The sequence below is a fragment of the Daphnia pulex genome, chromosome 9 (assembly GCF_021134715.1).
Source record: "Daphnia pulex isolate KAP4 chromosome 9, ASM2113471v1".
Lineage (NCBI taxonomy): Eukaryota > Metazoa > Arthropoda > Branchiopoda > Diplostraca > Daphniidae > Daphnia > Daphnia pulex.
The window spans coordinates 5,655,683-5,674,808 of NC_060025.1; the positions used below are offsets into that span (position 1 = coordinate 5,655,683).

Consider the following 19,126-nt stretch of genomic DNA (forward strand, 5'->3'; position numbering starts at 1 on the left):
TGGCTGGTCTTCTTTCTTCTTAAATGATAAATCGAGCAATCTGACTCTTTTGTGACTCGCCAGGTGGTGTTGTTGTTTTAGAAAGTTGCCAGATTTACCCGTCAGAGGCGGTATGGGTAGTGGAGAGTAACGCAGTCTGACTCTCTGCTGGCTCATGTCCAAGACCAATCTTCACAAGGTCACAAACGTTCGAGAGTTGTGCGTCGAAAGAACGAGCTGCACGTTCTGTTTGCAGTGTCGACATAATTCCAGTGTTGGTTTTGTTTCGAGAAACTGATTCAGTGTTTCACCCCGTTCACAGGGAAAGCAGAGAAAATATTAGTCGCTGGCTTTGAATTACAATCAAAGATGGCGCAGTGTCAAACCTTGTGAAAAAAGCAGCAGTAGCAACAACGCCTCTAATGGTCGAGTAGTCTGTTTTTCTGTGTGCGTGGTCGTGCCGTCAGTTCGCCTTCTTCTTTGCCAGTTTTTTCCCACCCAGTCGCCTAGACTTCGTCTTGTAGAAAATCACCAAATTCGACGGTGTAAACTCTGTGCATATCTCAACGAGTGTGTGTAGATGCCGTTACATAATGTGGAAATGTGATGGAGGCCACAACGTTGCAGCAAACCTGACCTCGTGACGGACATGATTAGGTCATTATTACGTGCCATCGATTGTGGCCTTACGGAAAGCATCTTTAGTGACAAAACGATTGGAAACGTACTGAGAATTTAACAAAATGAGTGAAACATTACCAAGGTAAAGTCAAACCTAATTACCAGCCTTATCATGATTTTTCATCTTTTCTGTTTTGTACTATCGTTGACTCGAACCAAGATTTGGCAGCAGCCTACATTTCTGTCGTAAGGACGTTAAGTATTTTGTTGTCAGCAGCGGTTCTTTAAAGCACGTAGCTACTAAACAGCAACTCAAACGTACGGAATAATCTCCTTGGTTTTTCTCCCGTGTGAAAAAAGAAAACAATAGTAAGAAAGAGAGAGAGAGAGACGGAAGAATTTTTCCAGTGACATAACAAGTCGTAACCTTTGTAGCCCCACTAGATTCACGGTTGAAGAAACGTCAAAGTAGAGCTCTGAGTAACACACACACAGTGGTGGTGCATAGTAGAAAGAGAGAGAGAGAGAGAAAAGAGGACGACCCTGAGGCGGAGGGGAATAATTGACGAAGGGGAGGCCGTGGTTTCGTCCTTGAACGCCACTTTCTCCCTCCTTCTCTCTCTCTCTCTATCTGCCTACCAACATTTCGGGGTGGAATGTTTCGTGCTATCAAAGCTTTATTATATTTGATGATGATGCCTCTTCTCCTCGATTACAGCATAGATCGTTTTTTGTTCGATAGACTTTATAACCCAGCATTTTTTGTTTGTGACTTATTCAGTCGATTGTTACGTGTGAATCGTATGACTTGCCCTGCCAGGCTCTTGGATAAGACGAAATTATATCACCGCACCACAGATGGGATAGGTCGTTCTAATCACGTGAAGATTAAAATAAAAGGGAAAAATAAGAATACAGAAACTAGAGTTAATATTACGCTGATTGGGGAATTCCTGTGCGTACAACAACTTTAAAAGTTGGTTGTTGTTGTTTTATTTGACGGTGGTCTATATCGGTCGAGGGAAACATGACAGAGAGGCGAACTGAAAATAAACAAAAGGTTGATGGCACTCTGCCACTAGGTTCCTCTCGGCTCCATTTTGTCGGGGAAAATCGGTGGGGGGCTACTTTGTGCATGGCTACGGCGCACTGCGTGTGACGTAATGGAAGCCAATGTGCGCGTGAGTCCGATTGACAACTTCCTCGTTGTGCCAAAAAGAATCGCTGCAACACACACACAGAGACTGACTGACTGACTGACGCACGTAATCCCGCTTCATTGTTTAGAACGATCTGTTCGTTTACCATCACGTGGATGTCTGCTACTGTCGATATTTACCTAATCCTTTCGATAAGAAGTCTGACATGCCAAATGACATGGCCGGTACTTTTCTCGCACAACCGGTACTTTTCCCGCACTTGTCTCTCTCTCTCTGTGCGTCTCTTGTAATTCGCCAACAAAATGTAAAGAAATGGAACTCGAGACTCTTAGGATCCAAAGTTCAACCTTTTCTTTCGAGTAGTAGGACTTGCGTCAGCAAAAAGGAAACTCTAGTGTGACGATGAGTAAATGATTGCTTCCCTTGTTTATTGGGCTTCTCTCTCTCTCTCTCCCTCTCCTCTCTCCTCTCTCTCTCTCTCTCTCTTTTGCTTCTAGCTTCCTTCCCGCACACGCAGAGAGAAAATGTGTGTGGGTCGCCTTTTCTGGCTTTGCTTTTCCGGATCAATATTCTACCTGTGACGTCATCGAGTTACGTCAAAGAGCCTAATGCAACGTTTCGCATAAGCATCTTCTTGTTCAAGTTGACTACGGAGAATCGAAATTTGATTAACCGGCCGGTTATGTGAAGCCAAAATGAAAATGTTATGTTGCCATCGCTAATAAAGTGTCTTTATATATACCTGGCTCCCCGTTCGTACTCGATGAAAATGCTGGATATTGATTTGTTTGTAGGAGCCAAGTGCGTTTTGAAACAAAGTGAAGCCGTCGCCACAGCCAGCCCAGCCAGCGAGCAGCAACAGCAGCTTAAGTCTCTGATGGATGGACGTTGCTAAGAGTTGAACCCTCCCAACATTCACCGAGAGATTGGGTGGCTATCGATCCTGGGGATCCGTTTTCTTCCGATATCGATTGTAGTTGCCCTCGAGCTATTTCACCGTAGACCATTAGGTTATTCCGTCTTTTCTTTCTCTGCCAATGGTGGCACATTTTTTGGCACGGTGCCTCATTACACAGACCGCGCGATATGTTTTCATGTTTTTTTCGCCCGTAGAAAATTCGTAATGATATTTTTGTTTTGTTTTTGTTTTTCTATGGGCGGCATAAGCGAGACCCCGGTAAGAGCTATTTCGAGTTGTAACAGGAATGAGGTAAGCGATAAGTGGGCGGGCGATGACTTTGTTTTTCCGTGAGGTTACGCGGCCGTTTTTCCTATTCTATCACGCCTGTTACGAGGATTGGATAACGTTGTGCGGTTTACAGTGTGTCCGGCGTGTTTCATATGTTAACAGTACAGGACAACCACTTTGGTGTTTGTGTTTACGCCAGTTCGTGACTGCATGGGCATTATCTTATTGTTTGATAAGAAATGAAAGTTTGAAAGAAGTAAACAAAATCAAGATAGCCCATTTTTCAAAGTTTTATTTATTTTTTTCGGAAAATAAACCGGCTGGTTGCTATGCGATCCACCCAATTCAGTTGGCAATGGACGATCAATGGCTGCATTTAATTTGCGCTCCAAATTGTCTCGTTGATTTTGTATGCCACAGAATGTTGGCGGGGCGAGTCTCTTTTCCTCCCACGTTCCGAAATCGGCGGACTCTGGCGGGCCCTACACCGAGTAATAGTTACGTATGTAGGGCAAAGACCCCCTCCTGTGGCGGGACTTCCGCTGTGGATGATGAATACACAAACTAAGCAACTCTACATTCATTTCGGCCTTAGACTTCCTCGTTTTTTTGTTGTTGTTGTTGAGAAATTGGGGTAATTTCAGGCAATCAAAACTAATTTAAGTGGGGGTGGGGAGTGTGTGTGCAGTTGGTTAATTCCTGTTTTTATTATTTGATTTCGATGTGTATAGAGTGAGAGAGACCTTGTTTTCTTTCTTTTTTTTTCTTTTCCATTTCCTCGTTGGTTGGCAAGGACTTGTGCTCATTGAGTGAAACCGATTATTTGTTAATGGTGTTGCTCTTTTATTTATACGCAGTTCGAGCCGGGAGATGCGGAATCGGGCGGAAAAGCAGCGGCGTGACAAGCTCAATGCCTACATCTCGGAGCTTTATAGTCTGGTTCCGTCAGCGGCGGCCGCCCCTAGGAAACTGGACAAGACCAGCACGCTCCGTCTCTCGGCCAATTTCTTACGAATACATCAGAGTAAGATTTGATTTGATTCTCTTGCACTGCTCTCTCCCGACTCGTCGTGAACGAATTCTTCTTCGCTTCAGTGTCGCTCTCAAGCCAATATTGTCATCAGTCTGTTGGGTCTGGAATGCGCCCATCTTGTGGCCAAAAATGCGTTTCGTTTTTTCTTTCTTTTGGCTTTTCACTGAATGTCACGAAATTGGCAAGTGAAAAAGGCCCTCCTCCTATTTTACATTGTGCAAGGCGAAACAGCCGATTGCTCTGCCAAATGATAAAAGAACCGAGAGTAGTCAAAACGTGTGTTTTGTCCAATTTTCGGCTCGTGCACAGAATGTTTGCATTCTGAATAATCGACTGTCGGGATTATTTTGTTGCTTTCTCTCTAACTTTCGCTTTTTTTTTTCGACGTCACAGATGTGGATTTACGGGTCAAACCATACAACCGATGGAACGCTCTTGCTGGTCATACAATCTTGGAGGTGAGTCGGATTTTCTTGGGTCCTAAACTGGTTTCGAATGTAATCTACGTTTTCCCTGCTATCGTAATGAGGTCGAGCCCACTGTCATTCCTAATGATGGGCTTGTTTTTCCAGTATAAGGAAAACGGACTTTGGTCCAGGGGTGGTACTCTCTGCTCGCTCGCTCGATCGACTCGTTCCGTTGTCTTGCACACGACTTTTGAGACAAGGAGCTTGGGAAAAAGAAAGAAAATGAAAACAAAAAAAAATAAGAAAGAATAGAAAATACCAAGGCCTACAGGCATTTGCTTCCAGCCTGTTGCGGCCAGTTGACCGTAAAGCCTCAAGTTTTTTTCTTCTTCTTTTTTCCTATATATACTGTATGGGTACAGTATATATTTATACTATGAGAGAGAGATTCCAATAGGGGAGGATTTTTTACGACTTTTCAGAGGGGGGAAACGAAAATTTGTTTTCTTGGTTTCCTTAGCCCTGCAGCCAAGACTACACGCAGACCGGTCGATTGCCTATTTTTAAATGTCCATGGAAAAAGGTAGCCCCCTCGCTTTAGTTTTTGGCAATGAGTCGAAAGAATTTTCCTTTCTCAGTCAGGCGACACTTGTGGGCAGGAAATCTTGTAGGGGAACCGAACCTCCATTTCGAGTTACGCTAGAGAGAATAAAAGAGAAACTCTTGGTGAACTTGCTTGTACACCTCCCCTGTTGTTTTTCTCTTTTCCAGCTACTTATTTGAATACAACTGAATGTTAACGTAAAGCTGCGTTACATAACGGAGACGCTCGTATGGCTCTCTCTAAACGAAGGCGAATGCATAATAGATGGAGCGTCGGCTTCAAGTTGGTTGTCAGGCGAATACCTAGCCGGCACAAAGCATCGACAACGAAATAGGGATTTATCATACGATGGCGGCTCTTGAAACCAGATACGTGCTGGCCAGTATTTTTTTGTTTGTTTCAGCCCTCGGAAATCAGACGATTGATTTTTTGTCTTATATGGCAAAAACGAGACATTTGCTCAAATTGAAAATAGTCAGTTACAAAATCTACACCGCTGACATAACTAATTTTTATAAAAAGTATGTTCCAAGTTTTAATGCCGTTTTTGTTTGCTTTTTATGCAGAAATTGGATTCCTTCTTGCTCGTCGTTTCTTGCTGTTCTGGAAAGATCATCTACGTGACGGATCGAGTGGAGAAATTGCTCGGTCATGCGCAGGTAAACTACCTCAAGCTAACAGTTTCTTTTGTTCTGGCTATTTGTTAAATAATAACAAGCTTGAGCTTGAAAATAACAAAAAAATAGAAACGCATTTGATTGTTATTTCAACTATAAATACCAACTGCATTGGCACGACCTGTTCAATGTTACAGTGGTTAACATTGACCTTGTTGAAGCGAATCAGTCGTCATCGCTCATTCACCTTGTAGCCTAAAAGCCCAAATTAAAAAAGCATCGAGTGCCAGATCAATGAGTGGTTGAAAATTGAAACAAAGGAATCGTAATTTGGGAATATTTCTCATAGAATGTAGGAGGCTGAAGGACAAGGCATTCAAGAGCCCTTACATGATTTTCGCATTCTTTGAAAACCCAATTTAATGTGAAAGATTTTATTATTTTTGAATTCACCCTGACCTTCCTTATTCTTTTCTTTTCTTTTTGCCATTTAGGTTGATATGATGGGCTACCAGTTGTCCTGTTTTGTTCACCAGGCAGACCAAGAAGCAATCGAAAAGCGGTTAAGTGATTTCGCCAAACAAGGTAACTTGTTTCAACGAGTCTTGTAGAATCGGAAGTAGGCTAAACTTCATTATACTAGTTCATGATTTCATTACAGCAATGATATCGTCGTATAGTTCCCACATTCTTGCGATTGTTTTTTCAGAGTTTATCGGCAATATCTTTTTGCTAATGTCATCGAATTTCATTGAACTTTCATTTTTGGCTTGCCTTGTGTTGTTGTGTTGTGTCTTTTATTTCATTTCTTGGTTATTGTCAATTGCAGTGGCTGCCAATCCGGATGCTTCAGATTCTCTAGATGGCCAAGTTTACTCGTTCGAATGTCATCTGGCCGGACGACAGCTGAGTCGGGGCGAGCCGACCGTCTACGAGCGTGTCAGCGTCTCGGGCACTTTCCGAGGTCCCCGTCGAAGACGCGAATGGGCTGACAAAAGTGAGAAAACAAAGCATCAATAATAATGGCTATGATGATGTCTAAAAGGCTCAGCTGTACTATATTAATCATTTTTTCTCCGTTTCAGGTAGTGATAGATCTGTGGCAACTATTCAACAACACAACGACTACAGCGAGCCTCTTTTTATCGGCTTGGTGCGCATTCTTCAAACCCCCAACACATTACCTCCCTTGACCATCATGCAAGCTGTTCAGGACGAATATGTTACTCAGCACACAACCACTGGCACCATTATCCAAACGGATCACCGCATCGCCGTCATTGCCGGATACCTGAGCGGCGAGGTGACGGGCATGTCTGCCTATGATTATGTTTTCAAAGAAGATTTGGAGTACACTCTCAAAGCTCAAAAGCTGAGTAAGTCCCATTCGCTCGTTTCCTTCGGGAGTCGCATGTGGAGCCCTATAATTTGACGATACGTCTTTTGTTTTGTCCAGTGTTGGATCGAAGCGAGGGAATGGTGACCTATCGGCTCAAAACCAGTACGGGTCGTTTGATCTTCCTCCGATCGCGGGGTTTCATCCAGTACGATGAGAACACCAAAGAAATTATCAGCTTCTTCTGCATCAACTCACTCATCGAGTATGTGTGGCATTGTTGTCGATTGTTATCGGGCATATTTATTGATTGGTGAGGTTGACTTTTGAATTATTTATTCGTTTTCCTACAGCGAAGAACAAGGTATGAAGGAGATGCAGGAAATGAGAGCCATGCTGGATAAACTTAACATAGGAAATGTTACACCGGCGATCGCGTCATCACCAACCAATGCGGTGAGTCTCGTACGAGAAAAAAACAAAAAAAAATTATCAATTCAACAAGCTTTGACGCGACCATTATTTGTTGAGCAGATCGAACCGGTTGCAGCAGCTTCTACTCAAGAACCACTTTCTCGCTGTGTTCGGGCATCCTTGGGCAAAGCGCCTTCCGCGCCGTCTAATGGCTGCCTTGCGAACGGGGCTAGGGTCTCTGGTCTTTCGAGATCCGGTCTCATGCCCAATGGACAGTCCAGTTTGTGTATTTCACCCGCCTCTGAACTTCAGTACTCTCCATCGGGATCGTCAACGGCCTCGTCTACTTTTGAAGAGCGTTGCCAGTCTGTCACTCCTCATTCGATTGTATCATCTCACACGGAAATTCCTAATTTAGTTGCTGTCCCATACCCATTTGCACCCATACCTTTCCCATGGCGACCAACAGAAGTGTCATCGATCACGACGACATCTAACGGCGTCGTCAACATTCAAGAAGTCAGCAAGTAAGCAGAGCCTTCTAGATAAAATAATAAAATAACGGACTGATAGGGGGAGTCGACGATTTTTTAAATTTATTTATTTATTTATTTATTTATTTCTTTTAATAATAGAAATCCCGAATATGTACATACTGTTTAATTTAAAGACTGGTCTCATATGCCATTGCCAACCTTTGAAATAATCGCTCATTTCAACAGATCTCCAGAAGTGGATCCAGTCGATTGTATTGGCGCACCGGGATCGCTGGTGGTTTCAATTGATCATCAATGGGAATCGGCTCCTAATAGTCAGAGCGTCGTCATCCAGCATAACGAATCACTCAGTCATCAGCAGCCCTTGACACCTGTGAATAATGTGCAAGCTCATTCACTTCAGTCATCACCAAGTGATAATGTAGATTCAATTCGCTCTACGCTGAATGCGCCGTCCTCCTGTTCGGTTGTTCAAGTTCCCTACCAACAGCATCCAGAGGATGTTCTGAAAATCTCTATTCCGGAACGTAGCTCACCCAACGAATCGAATAGAAACAACTATCTCAACGGATACATCATTTGGCCTCAGAAGATGTCCCCCAAAAATCGAAAGGAGAATTTAATACTGTCCTACTTGGACTCGGACAAGCATTTGTACAAACAGTCGGAGATCGCCGGAACGGACCAACATTATTTTCCTGGTATTACAGTATTTTTTATACATGTCATTATTTAGTAATTTGTCTTTTAATCTGTATATTTTTTCGTCTTCCTATTTCCTAGGTGAATTGAAAGTGAACACTGGAACTAGTAGTCCGTGATTTGTAATGGATTTCACTAGAAACAAATAGCCAGTGAACGGCATTTAGATGAAAAAGATTCACTCTGACTATGGTATGATGCCAACGAAGTCCAGGAGACTGTTGACTTCTAATAAGCTGTTTTAATTCATACGTATCATTTATACGGGGGAAAATCGTGTTCATTCGTTCGTTTCGACAGAGTTTGAAGTCTCGTCAACAGCTAAAATTCGGCCGTTTGCTTTTGAAATGTCCAATTTCAGCAACGTGTCGTTTGAAGGTCGATTGGGTATGACGGTGTTGTCATGGAATCCACACATTAAAAGAAAAAAAGCATTGCCTGGTGTTCCTCTCACCAACGTCTCTCGATTTCCACTCATGCTGTTGATGTGTTGTTGCATTGATCTCGGGTTAGTTAAATCGCACGATAAAGCGTTGGCTGCAGGGGGGGGGGGGAGGGGGTTTCTGTGTATCGATGACGGCTCGTAGTGAGGGATGGTGCTATCTTACCATTGATTTCGTCTCGCAATTCGCTCACTTTTTTAACCGATTTGGTTCAAAATTTCTTTCATTTCCGTTCTGCTCCCAATCAGTAGAAGCAGACCTGTGAATTGCATGCAGACTATGAAACACTTGTGAGGAAGAAAAAAGAATCGTTTCGTTCTTTTATTGTAACGGTCGTGTGTGTTGATGTTATGCTGTCGAGTTTGAGTTCCGGTCAAACTGATATTCCCACTGTCGGCTGCCAGATTCTATTTCTCTTCGTCCCTCTAGGCCTATTGTCTGTGCTGAAAAAAACCTCTGGCTCGACAAACGGTTAAGTGCAAATATCGTATTTTGTTTCTATTTAGCAAAAAATCGCATTTTAAAACCCTTTATTTTATGTACATAAGCCCTAATTCCCATCGTTTTGCTCAAGCAGAATCACTGCTACGGGAAAAATTCAATGGTCAACTGTTAGAAACAATTTGGGAAGTAACTATATTAGCTGTACGAAATTGAATCTATTATATCATACCAGTTCTACTAAAAAAAATACCGAAAATGTGCACATATGCAGTGAGGTCTATTGCTCAACGCACTGCGAGCCATATAATTCAGCTGGTAGACACAAACGATAATAAAAAAAAAAAATCATGAAACAGGTACGTGAAGCTTCATCGCTCATATAATCTAAGACGATGGTGTTAGATCAACAAGTATTTCATTTGTGCTGAATTGCGAGGCTTAACAAAGATTAATTTTTTTTAGACCGCTCCGGTGTTTTCGTGTTTCAGTCCGACACCTTCGTTGTCGTTAGATAGTCCAATGTGTCGGTTACTCTTTTGTTTTTTCCTTTTTTTTTTCTTAAGGATTTCATAAACCAAATTACTCGGCATTTGCTACACTTTTGTTGAAAAAAAAAATAATGCTGTCACATCAGTACACGTCGCGGCAGTGATCTACGATGGGATTAGTTAAATAGAACTATGAGAGAAACGCACGGGAGAAGCTTTTTTTTTTAACTCGAGAGATAAGCGGTAGAAACGTCACCCACCATTTGTCGTCAAAAGCGTTATTCTATATTAAATGTCTGGGTGTACATTCCCACAAGTGTACGCTCATGTGTGATTTTTTTTCACTTTTCTCACGATTGTGTTGTTATTTGCCCCCCCGTGAAAGAATAAAGTTTTGTTATCTTTTTCTTGTTTATTCATTGGCTTTCATAGGAGACAAAATCTCCAACGTTTCCTGGTTAATGTCCTACTTTAAGAAGAAATCCAAAATTTACGTTAGTAAAATAAAATTAAAACTATTTATCATCAAGCTATGGAATAGGTAAGAGCAGTTAAATAAATAAAAATAAAACTGTTGCTTATATATTTAAAAAATAAAATTAAGACGAAATTAATTTCGCGTTTATTTCATTGACGCACCACAACCCCTACTAACAAGTTTGATCTGTAATAACAAACCTTTAATTCCCAACAAAGTAGGGAGGGCTGCCCCAGCATGTCTTACAAAATGTCACGGTAGGCAGTAAAAAACCTTCCGAGCGTGATATGCTTGACCAGGAAAAAAATAATAATAAATGCATTTTTGAGAAAAAAAAATCAAAACAATAGTAGAAAATGATAGTAGATAAATTTGATATTTTTTTACTGAATAAAATCAGCAAGAAATTTCAAACAATTATTCCCTTCGCCAATCAAGTGGAATGAGGTTGGGAAATGTGAAACACACTGATTTAGATTTTGCGTTTCCCCAAACCAAATTCGTTGGCATCATCTTCAGTGATGTCACCATATCGCCAAATGTTCAAGTGACGTTTCTTAGCAGCGTCTTGAGCCGCAATGTAATCGTTCACCTGAAAATGACAAAAACAAAATCAATAGTGAAGGTTGTTGATAGAATAATAAATCAATTTCTCACCAATTTAAGGAGTCGCTTTTCACGTCGCGGTTCGGCGCACAGTAATCCATCAGAGATAAGCTCACGAGCTATGTCTTTGCGTTGAGAAGCATCTGTTTCGTTGGTAAGCAAAGTGACCTGTCGACCACACAATTTTGAATTATTACATTAACATAGACGTTATTATTTTCACTTACACAGTCCCCGTTAGCTCCTTTGTATTCCACGTTCAACAACAACTGCCGACCATTGGTGTCTTCGCCAAAAGCAGTTACAACTTCTTGAATGTCCTCCGGCTATAAATCAAAACCGAAACATAAATATAATGCGCGAGAGAAAAAAAAATTAAATAAAATGCCAAGAAAGAAAATTACGTCTTTCGGGAGCGCGGTACATGCCAGACTGTACTCATGAGCAAAGGCTGCTGGTCCCGCATAGACAGCAGGAATGCTCACACACTTCACCGCAGTGGTAATTTCGCGGTTTCCGTAGTCGATGTAGAGCAAATGAACCTAAAGTCAGACCAAATTAAATTTAAAAACCATACATAAAGTTTGATTTCTTTTTTCTTCAAACCTGGTTTCCAGCAACTTTCTCTACGCGAGCACGGTACCATTCTCCATCAGAGAATTTAGCAGCACAAATGTCACCTATGTGATGGGTAAAAAATTTATAATTTGAAATAATACATTACAATATTCAATAGGGAGTAAAGAACCCACCTTTCTTGGGAACATAAGCGCCTGCAAGGGGAGGGTTAGTGTTGAGTTCTTGCCTAAGTTGATTCATCAGTTGTTCCAATGCCTGTCCTTGGTCCACTTTTTGAACATAGAATCGCAGTTCTGGAGTTACTTCCGTTATAACAACAGCTTGATAGTTTGTTTTTCTTTCAGCTGCGAATTCCTCTTCAGGCACGGCCTTCACTTCTTTTTCAACGTAATTCGCCCAAATTTTCAATTTCCTTGCTTTAGCGTTCTCTTCGGCTACCTGCATTGCTCGATAATGCACTGAACGCTCAGCCGTGAAATGAACACTGGCAAGCCCTTCTTCGACTAACTTCACAGAGTAATTTTGGTTATCTAACCAGAGCCATCTAATAATAAAAACAATGCATTAGACAAGGAACTACAAGCAAACTATGGTTTTTAAAAGGAAACATACCCAATGAAATTTCCACCTTTATCCATGCTTTCAACCTCGATTTCAACTTCTCGTTGTAGGCAATGTTCCTTGGTAAAGACGAGTGCTGCATCTCCAAAAGGTTCACCATCTTGGACTCCAGGAGCACCGTTAAGATTGGGACGAGTACCTCGAGGACAGCTGATGCCAGCGAGAAGAAAAGTGATGAGGCATGTCTCACGTGGAATGTACAGCCGAAGACGAGATCCAGAGGCAACAAATTCAACAACGGCTTCCGAACGACCAGCTCTTTGCAAGAATGGTAAAAATTGCTTCGATTTGGCAAGATCCTATGCAAAAGTAATTCATATAATCAAGCGCTAACGAAGAATACTACTAATAAACCTTACCCCTGATAAATCAGCTACGCGGTGCGTCGGAGCTTCTTTCTTATCGTGCACTCCTTTCGAAGTTTTAGAAGCCTTCATTTCAGCAGCAAGCAATTCGTCATAGCGAGATGATCGCTGATCGTCGTCTTGCCTGTAACGAATGACCGTGGCATATCCTTTGGACACTAGTGCTTCGGCAACATTGCTAAAATGACATTTGTGTTATCATTTGCATGTAGAGATGGACGAAATTTTTTTTAACATAAAAAAAAGTAAAACTACTTACGCTCCTCCAATCAGGACAGTACAGCATGTTTTTTCTGGATAGTTGGCGCTTGCGGGTTGTACGTAATCGACTGTGATGTCTACGCGTTTATCGATCAGCTTCTTTCGAAGGAATTCACGTGCTTCATACAACCAAGGAATATCGTAAAGAGGTCGGAATCCTTTCTTTTTCTCACCCTTCTCTTCGCCTTTCTCTTCAAGCCTAAAATCGAGTATATTCTTCAATTATATTATATTTGAGTATTAACTCAAATTTCTTCGCGAGTTTGTAAGTAACCAAACAAACCTTGGCGGACGAATGCTTGCCAAAAAGATCTTTCGAGTCGAGCCATCGTGTAGTTTTACCATAAAGGCATCAGCGTTCACGATTTCAACAACTTTGCCATTGAACTGCTTTTCTTTAGCGCTCAACTATAATGCAATATTTAGTAAACGAATGATACACACCACAGTGAGAAAACCTACTTGTGGGGCTGAAGACACGTAATCCTTCCAAATACGCAACTTCTTCTCCTTAGCTGCTTTTTCAGCAGCACGAAGCTTTTCTGCGCCTCCCGTCACTAAAGCAATCGACCAGTCAACGCACCGGGCAAACCCATCACGCAATAAGAGTTCGGCGATGTTTCCATTCTAACAAGACGAAAGTTGCATTCAACATGTTTTTGTTATTGATTAATAAACAATTACCGGATGGATAACGCTGCCAACAAAGTTGTTGTTATTAACTGATTCGAGAACGATCTGAACGTCTCGCTGAAGAAGTCTGGTTTCGGTAAAGAATTTCGCTTCTTCAGCCAGGGGTTCCGTTGCGGCTGGGTCTGGTTTGCCTTCGGAATCTAGCTTGAATCCTGGACACTTAAAACACAGATATAACAACACAAAAAATTATCAATAACAAAAATTAAGATTCATAAAATTTATAATCTTACTCTAATTCCAGAAACCATCAATGTGATGTGATAGAAGTCAGGAAGTAAAAAGGCCCGAATTGTCGATCCATCTCGAACATGTTCAACAACAGCTTGAACTGGCTTCCCTTTGAACTTGTCAACAAGTTGCCTAGGATTCTCGGCTACCCACTTAATATCTCGAACATGCTCTTGCAAGCCAGTGGAAGCCCATTTTCCTTTACCTGCAGCTTTGGCAGCACTTTCAAGTTCAGCTAAATGGGCTAACTCTGTGGAGCCTCTGATTCCCTCTTGACGAACAGTAACCAAGCCTTCAGTAACCAAGGACTCGATGACATTTTCTCCAGAAGCAGCATCTGCAGAACAATCAATGTTATCTTTCACCTCACTTCAACCCCTAGGTAAAATAACTGCTACCTTTTCCAAGATAAAGGAAACCATACTCTCGACCAGATGACGGAACCTTGTATTCAATAGTGAACACAACTTCCTTGCCAACTAGTTTCTTTCGTAAAAATTCTCTTGCTTCCCAAGCAAATGGTTCATCCTTGGTTTCTTCAGCACTAAAAATATCAACAGAATAGAAGAAGTTCATCATTCAGGTTTTGGCATGCATTTACTAACCTCCCTCCAGCTCTCCTTCCTGATCTAGGAGCATTAATTCCAGACAAATTCAGTTGCCTCTCAGGTGGTGGTCCTATAGATGATAATAGCAATTATATTTGTAACAAAAGAAAACAAACATGGTATAAAAACAACAAAATCACACTATGACAGATTGCATCAAATTTGTGAAAGAAAATAACCAGGAAAATAAATCCATCATTTACCTCCTTTTGGCTGTCCACGAATGATCACAGAATCTCCAGACAATACCAATTTCACAATTCCTTTGAAATATTGAGGGGGTTGTTTTTCTTGCAGAGCCGGTTGCTGTTGCGAACTCATTGTGAAGCACGAGGATCGTCGAGGAGGAGGACAGGGTCAAACAGAATAACTAGAATGAGTAATACATTTAATTATTAGAGCTCATATTTCCTCGTGAAAATTTTAATACGCCTTACTACTTAAATAATAACGAATTGATTCAAGATAAAAAAAACACGCTTTCACACGACCATATGTTCATACCTCGAGAAAGAGATCCAGGAAATGGACTTGACAACACAGTTCGAGACTGCTTGAAATAGCACTTATGGCAAGCTACCTTTACTAATTCTACAGATTTTAGTTTTCTGTAAGAAAAAACAACCAATGGGAAAACAGATTGGGGGAGAAATTTTCAGGATTGAGACGAAGATTGAGACGTGGCAAGCGAGCCTCCACGGATTTCGAACTACATAAAATACAGATAGGAGTTATACCTAATCATTCAGCAGCGCTAAAAAGTCTACGGCGGCGGCGACGGAGGGCTCGCAAACCATCAACCATCAAACATAAACATAGATTGGATTTGAAATCGCAATCATCATTCATTCAGGACACAGCCTGTGTCTTCAAGCTTGTCTTGTCTTCTTTAATGTTAATGTTCGATCATAGATTTTTGAAAAAAAAAAAAAAACTCTCGACTGCTTGTTGATCTTACACTCTGTCTTTTAACATAAAATTTCGTAGCAAATTGGGTGGTAAATTCATATTTTCCGAGTTTCACTTGTTATTTTCTGACAATTTTTCCTTTTTTACTAGATGAGAACGCTGAGCCGAAGAGCCAGTACTCTGAACTCAACAGCAGATTCCATGAGTTAGAAATTGAATATCGCAGTCTAGAAAACGAACGTGAAGAGTTGGCTTTCACATACAAAGAAATTCAGAGGCTGTACGTATACCGACATCAAATGATTTGGGTAATTTGATTAACAATTCCTTTTTAATATAACATTCAGGCTCGCAAAGCCGAAGAACATCGCGTTCAACGCATGTAATTGCATCAGCTAAGATGAACCAAGCCATCTCGATATGGAACACCGACTTACCGATAAGGAGGAAGAGCTCGAGTCTATCAAGTAATTATATCAGCTTTAGCGCTAAAGTAATTCCATTTGAGTCACTTATTCACTCCCAAACGATTTTGAAAGGAAGCAAATGTCGGCAAATGTCTATATCGAAATCGACCAGTTGAACTCTCGTCTTGTCCATGCGGAAACCAAGTTGAAAACCGAAATTCAGCGCATCCGGAAGAAGATGATGATCACAATCACCGAGTTGGAAATGACATCCGACGTTGCCAACAAAAACAACATATCGAGCAATCCCTGCAAATTGTCGTAAATTTTTAGGCAGCCATCCAAATCCGGTTTTATGCATATTATCAGTTTCTACTCTTGATATGTTGTATTGAAATTTTGCAAAGTTTTCATTTTGTATTTAACGTAAAGAAAAACAATAAATATCTTGAGATTTAAAATAAATATTTAACGCTACCTATCGTGCATTGAACTGAATTTAATTATAACTGGACGTGACATGAAAAACAATTGCGGCGACTGGTTGGGTGAGTAGAAAGTCCGTTATGCTGACGCTCATCTCTGATCCGTCCGCTATTCTTGCGCTGTCGCCCGTCCACACTTTCGGCGGCTAATTACATGCAAAAAATAATAAAGTGAAATATTTCGCAACGTATGTTTTTTTATACACCAGAAAACTATGGTTGGGTGACTGGATTCTATCGAAAGAATGAATTACTCAAAATTTATAATTTTTTGCTATTAAAAACGATTCAAAACAATTTGCCTCGTAAAATTTGTGCTTCGAATGCTGTATTTCAATAGGATGCATGCATCATTATGTAACAATCAATATATTTTTCACAATTAGGCTTAAGCAGAGTGTAGAAACTTTCTCATTCACATAGTTTATAGAAGTTAATACTATTACAAATAAAATATAGTACCTTCATGATAATTTGATTGGCGTATTCAAAAGCTTAATACCTTAATTCAGATATTTTCTCGAAGAAGAAGAATATATCTCCGATAGAGTAATTTGTGAATCGTTAAAAGAACTTATTAGGAACAATGCAATGATGACGACGGTGAGACCAATTAATGTAGCAAACACATCGACACCCGCAATATGGTGCCATTCTTGAAACAAAATTGATGAAGCTAAGATAACAAAACTGGTAAAGAAAATATAGTGAACAGGATTGACTAAATTCGAACTAAAGGAATCCAAGGCCTTATTCAGGTAGTTCATCTATGAGAAAGAATTGTGAATTAAATTAGTAAGTAAAAAAGGATTAGAAGAAATTGATACCTGAACGACGATGCAAATTACAAGCGGAATAAGAAATAGGAAAAACTGTTTGTTAAGAGCTGAACGTTCTGGGCTTGACATGCTTTCACGAATGCAAAGGCCTAGACCTTTACAGCACATTACTGACAACGAGCCTATACTGGAACAAATGAATATGTATACAGCAACATTTTTTTTCCCATAGCGAGGCACGATGAATTTGCTATTGCACGAAAAAAAAAAAAAAAAATTAGATTTAACTTTTTAAAACAAGCAAACGCGACTCAAGTGGTCCAAAACTACCACCGTTATGAAGGTACAACTTTTTGCGTTTTTTTTTAAACCGATTTCCTTTACACCAATCGTTAAAAAAAAACCATCATTGGCAGCTCTATGCGAAAACGCTCATATCTCCGGTAAATCAAAGAAATCCATTTTGGGATTTTGACAGAGGGAGAGGCAATTTTACACTAATAATAGCTTTTTGTACTACGACCCTGTTTTTCTTTCTCGAAAATCTAAAATTACAAGAAATTTAATTCCGATCATCGAGGTGCCTTGCAATGCTAGACAAGACTTTGACTTCATGACTTGATTCAATGTTTCTAAATTGCCCGTTTTGTTCTTAAAATTGAATTATCTTAAACGGCGAGTTTGGACCACTTTGCGGGTCGGAACTCGGAAGAGCCGCGAATTGCTTGTTTAGTGAAGTAATAAAGATATTACATGGAATATATTGCGAGTGTCGCCACCACTAATATGTAGTAAGCAAAACCTATTTGAGAAAAAGGTAAATCAGGATTTTAGGTAAAATTTCAAATCCTACATTGAAAGTATAAAGAATATTACTCTTTTACCTGATTCAAAAATTTTTTTATTGAGCTCTTGAATGGAATTTACATCACCTTCTTTAGGAGCATGAATAACAATAATACTGGATCCTACATGTGATATAGCAGTTTTATGGGTTGATCAAATGCTCAATTTCGATTAGTCATATAGAGAAATATTACAAACCCAAAATGCAAAGCATACATCCTATCTGCAAAGAAATGTACAGAACAAGATTATTTCTGAGATTAATATATACCACCATACTATTAAATTTAAACCTCATAAATATGCAATATGTAATATGCCTACCTTGCCTAGAATATTCAACTTCTGTCCTCAGGAAAAGATTGTAAATGTTACAATCACACAACTCTATGTATTAAAAATATACTGTTTTGCTTATTATTTTTTTTTTACCTCATTCAGAAATTTTGGTGCTAATACAGCAGAGACAAGAATTGAGAGAGCTCCGAGAGGAGTAACAAGGGCAGCCGGAGCAAAAGCATAAGCTTATCATGCACAGAAATGAAAAAATCAGTAAAGAATATAACTGGAGTAGACCTACATGTTAGTTGCTATAGTTATTTCAGCAAAATAACATGTAATTCTTAGTAACAGCATTATATAACCAACCTGCAAAATTACTGGCCTCCCCGATTCCCACTTTCATCAGGAAGCAAACATTTTTTAAAATTAAATATTATTTTTTAGTCAACTTGTCAAATAAATCATAAATTAAATTGTACTTGTGATAAGTCCTGTCCACCAAACCCAATCTTGTAGGTATCCAAAACCTCCATCAGCAGCTGGAGTAGATGTAGAACCACGAAGCCTAAGCAATCCAAGTTTTTTAATGATAAAACTGGAACCTGCTCAACACAAAAATGAAAAAAGGGAACATGATGTATATTGATTCACAATAATTATAGCTGTTTACCTATAAAAAAGCAAGACAAAACTGCTAGACTTAATCCAATAAAAAAATCTCGTGTGCTGGTCTCCATCATTGATAACCAAATTCTTAATATGCAGTGATAAGGGGTGCCGGAAAGATTTTATCTTCACATTTTTTGAAGGAAATCAGTTTGAAACCTGACTCAACAAAGATTTCTTGAAACATAAAAGACCCCACAGATAGCCTTACGCCTAGCGTGCACATGCCTTTGTTGTGAACTCGATCGTCTGCTAACTGTTTGACAACTGACAAGACGTTACGTTAACTCGTTAATGCCTCGGTGATTCTAATTATATATTGATTATTAAATTAGTTTTGATCAATTAAACCTTGTTTTTATACGTACAAAGAATA

The 19,126-nt window shown here is 40.1% G+C and overlaps 3 protein-coding genes across 4 annotated transcripts; 1 reads left to right on the forward strand and 2 right to left on the reverse strand.

Annotated features, from left to right (window-relative positions):
- Positions 1-99: 99 nt before the first annotated feature.
- LOC124202746 (neuronal PAS domain-containing protein 2-like) lies at positions 100-10,338 on the forward strand. Its single transcript, XM_046599149.1, has 12 exons — positions 100-742; positions 3,807-3,973; positions 4,376-4,440; positions 5,560-5,652; positions 6,105-6,195; positions 6,440-6,607; positions 6,696-6,986; positions 7,067-7,211; positions 7,300-7,402; positions 7,481-7,887; positions 8,083-8,558; positions 8,641-10,338. The coding sequence occupies exons 1-12, from the start codon at positions 723-725 to the stop codon at positions 8,676-8,678; spliced, it is 2,064 nt and encodes a 687-aa protein (XP_046455105.1). The 5' UTR covers positions 100-722; the 3' UTR covers positions 8,679-10,338.
- A 195-nt stretch (positions 10,339-10,533) lies between these two features.
- LOC124202745 (staphylococcal nuclease domain-containing protein 1-like) lies at positions 10,534-15,082 on the reverse strand. 2 transcript variants are annotated; one of them, XM_046599147.1, is made up of 17 exons: positions 14,881-15,082; positions 14,580-14,746; positions 14,374-14,446; positions 14,167-14,312; positions 13,771-14,105; positions 13,529-13,696; positions 13,307-13,471; positions 13,128-13,252; positions 12,843-13,043; positions 12,578-12,761; positions 12,210-12,517; positions 11,771-12,141; positions 11,625-11,698; positions 11,423-11,560; positions 11,246-11,344; positions 11,070-11,186; positions 10,534-11,004 (listed from the first exon to the last, which is right to left on the reverse strand). In XM_046599147.1, the coding sequence occupies exons 2-17, from the start codon at positions 14,695-14,697 to the stop codon at positions 10,885-10,887; spliced, it is 2,742 nt and encodes a 913-aa protein (XP_046455103.1). In that variant the 5' UTR covers positions 14,698-14,746; positions 14,881-15,082; the 3' UTR covers positions 10,534-10,884. The 2 variants fall into 2 exon arrangements, with proteins under 2 accessions (XP_046455103.1, XP_046455104.1); XM_046599148.1 differs by having other exon boundaries at positions 14,814-14,920.
- A 1,406-nt stretch (positions 15,083-16,488) lies between these two features.
- LOC124202747 (magnesium transporter NIPA3-like) lies at positions 16,489-19,126 on the reverse strand. Its single transcript, XM_046599150.1, has 10 exons — positions 18,755-19,126; positions 18,564-18,686; positions 18,451-18,480; positions 18,235-18,326; positions 18,127-18,147; positions 18,001-18,025; positions 17,841-17,924; positions 17,710-17,758; positions 17,005-17,206; positions 16,489-16,944 (listed from the first exon to the last, which is right to left on the reverse strand). Exons 1-10 carry the CDS (start codon positions 18,822-18,824, stop codon positions 16,681-16,683), a joined length of 960 nt encoding a protein of 319 aa, XP_046455106.1. The 5' UTR covers positions 18,825-19,126; the 3' UTR covers positions 16,489-16,680.

Coding starts and splice junctions, on each gene's coding strand:
- LOC124202747 (XM_046599150.1), bottom strand. CDS start 18,824: ATGATGGAGACCAGCACACGAGATTTTTTTATTGGATTAAGTCTAGCA. Junction 17,925..18,000: donor ATGTATGCTTTGCATTTTGG/GTTTGTAATATT, acceptor TATCACATGTAG/GATCCAGTATTATTGTTATT. Junction 16,945..17,004: donor TAATTTGCATCGTCGTTCAG/GTATCAATTTCT, acceptor TCTTTCTCATAG/ATGAACTACCTGAATAAGGC.
- LOC124202745 (XM_046599147.1), bottom strand. CDS start 14,697: ATGAGTTCGCAACAGCAACCGGCTCTGCAAGAAAAACAACCCCCTCAA. Junction 14,313..14,373: donor GGAAGGAGAGCTGGAGGGAG/GTTAGTAAATGC, acceptor TGATATTTTTAG/TGCTGAAGAAACCAAGGATG. Junction 13,697..13,770: donor TGATGGTTTCTGGAATTAGA/GTAAGATTATAA, acceptor CTGTGTTTTAAG/TGTCCAGGATTCAAGCTAGA.
- LOC124202746 (XM_046599149.1), top strand. CDS start 723: ATGAGTGAAACATTACCAAG. Junction 743..3,806: donor ATGAGTGAAACATTACCAAG/GTAAAGTCAAAC, acceptor ATTTATACGCAG/TTCGAGCCGGGAGATGCGGA. Junction 5,653..6,104: donor AATTGCTCGGTCATGCGCAG/GTAAACTACCTC, acceptor TTTGCCATTTAG/GTTGATATGATGGGCTACCA.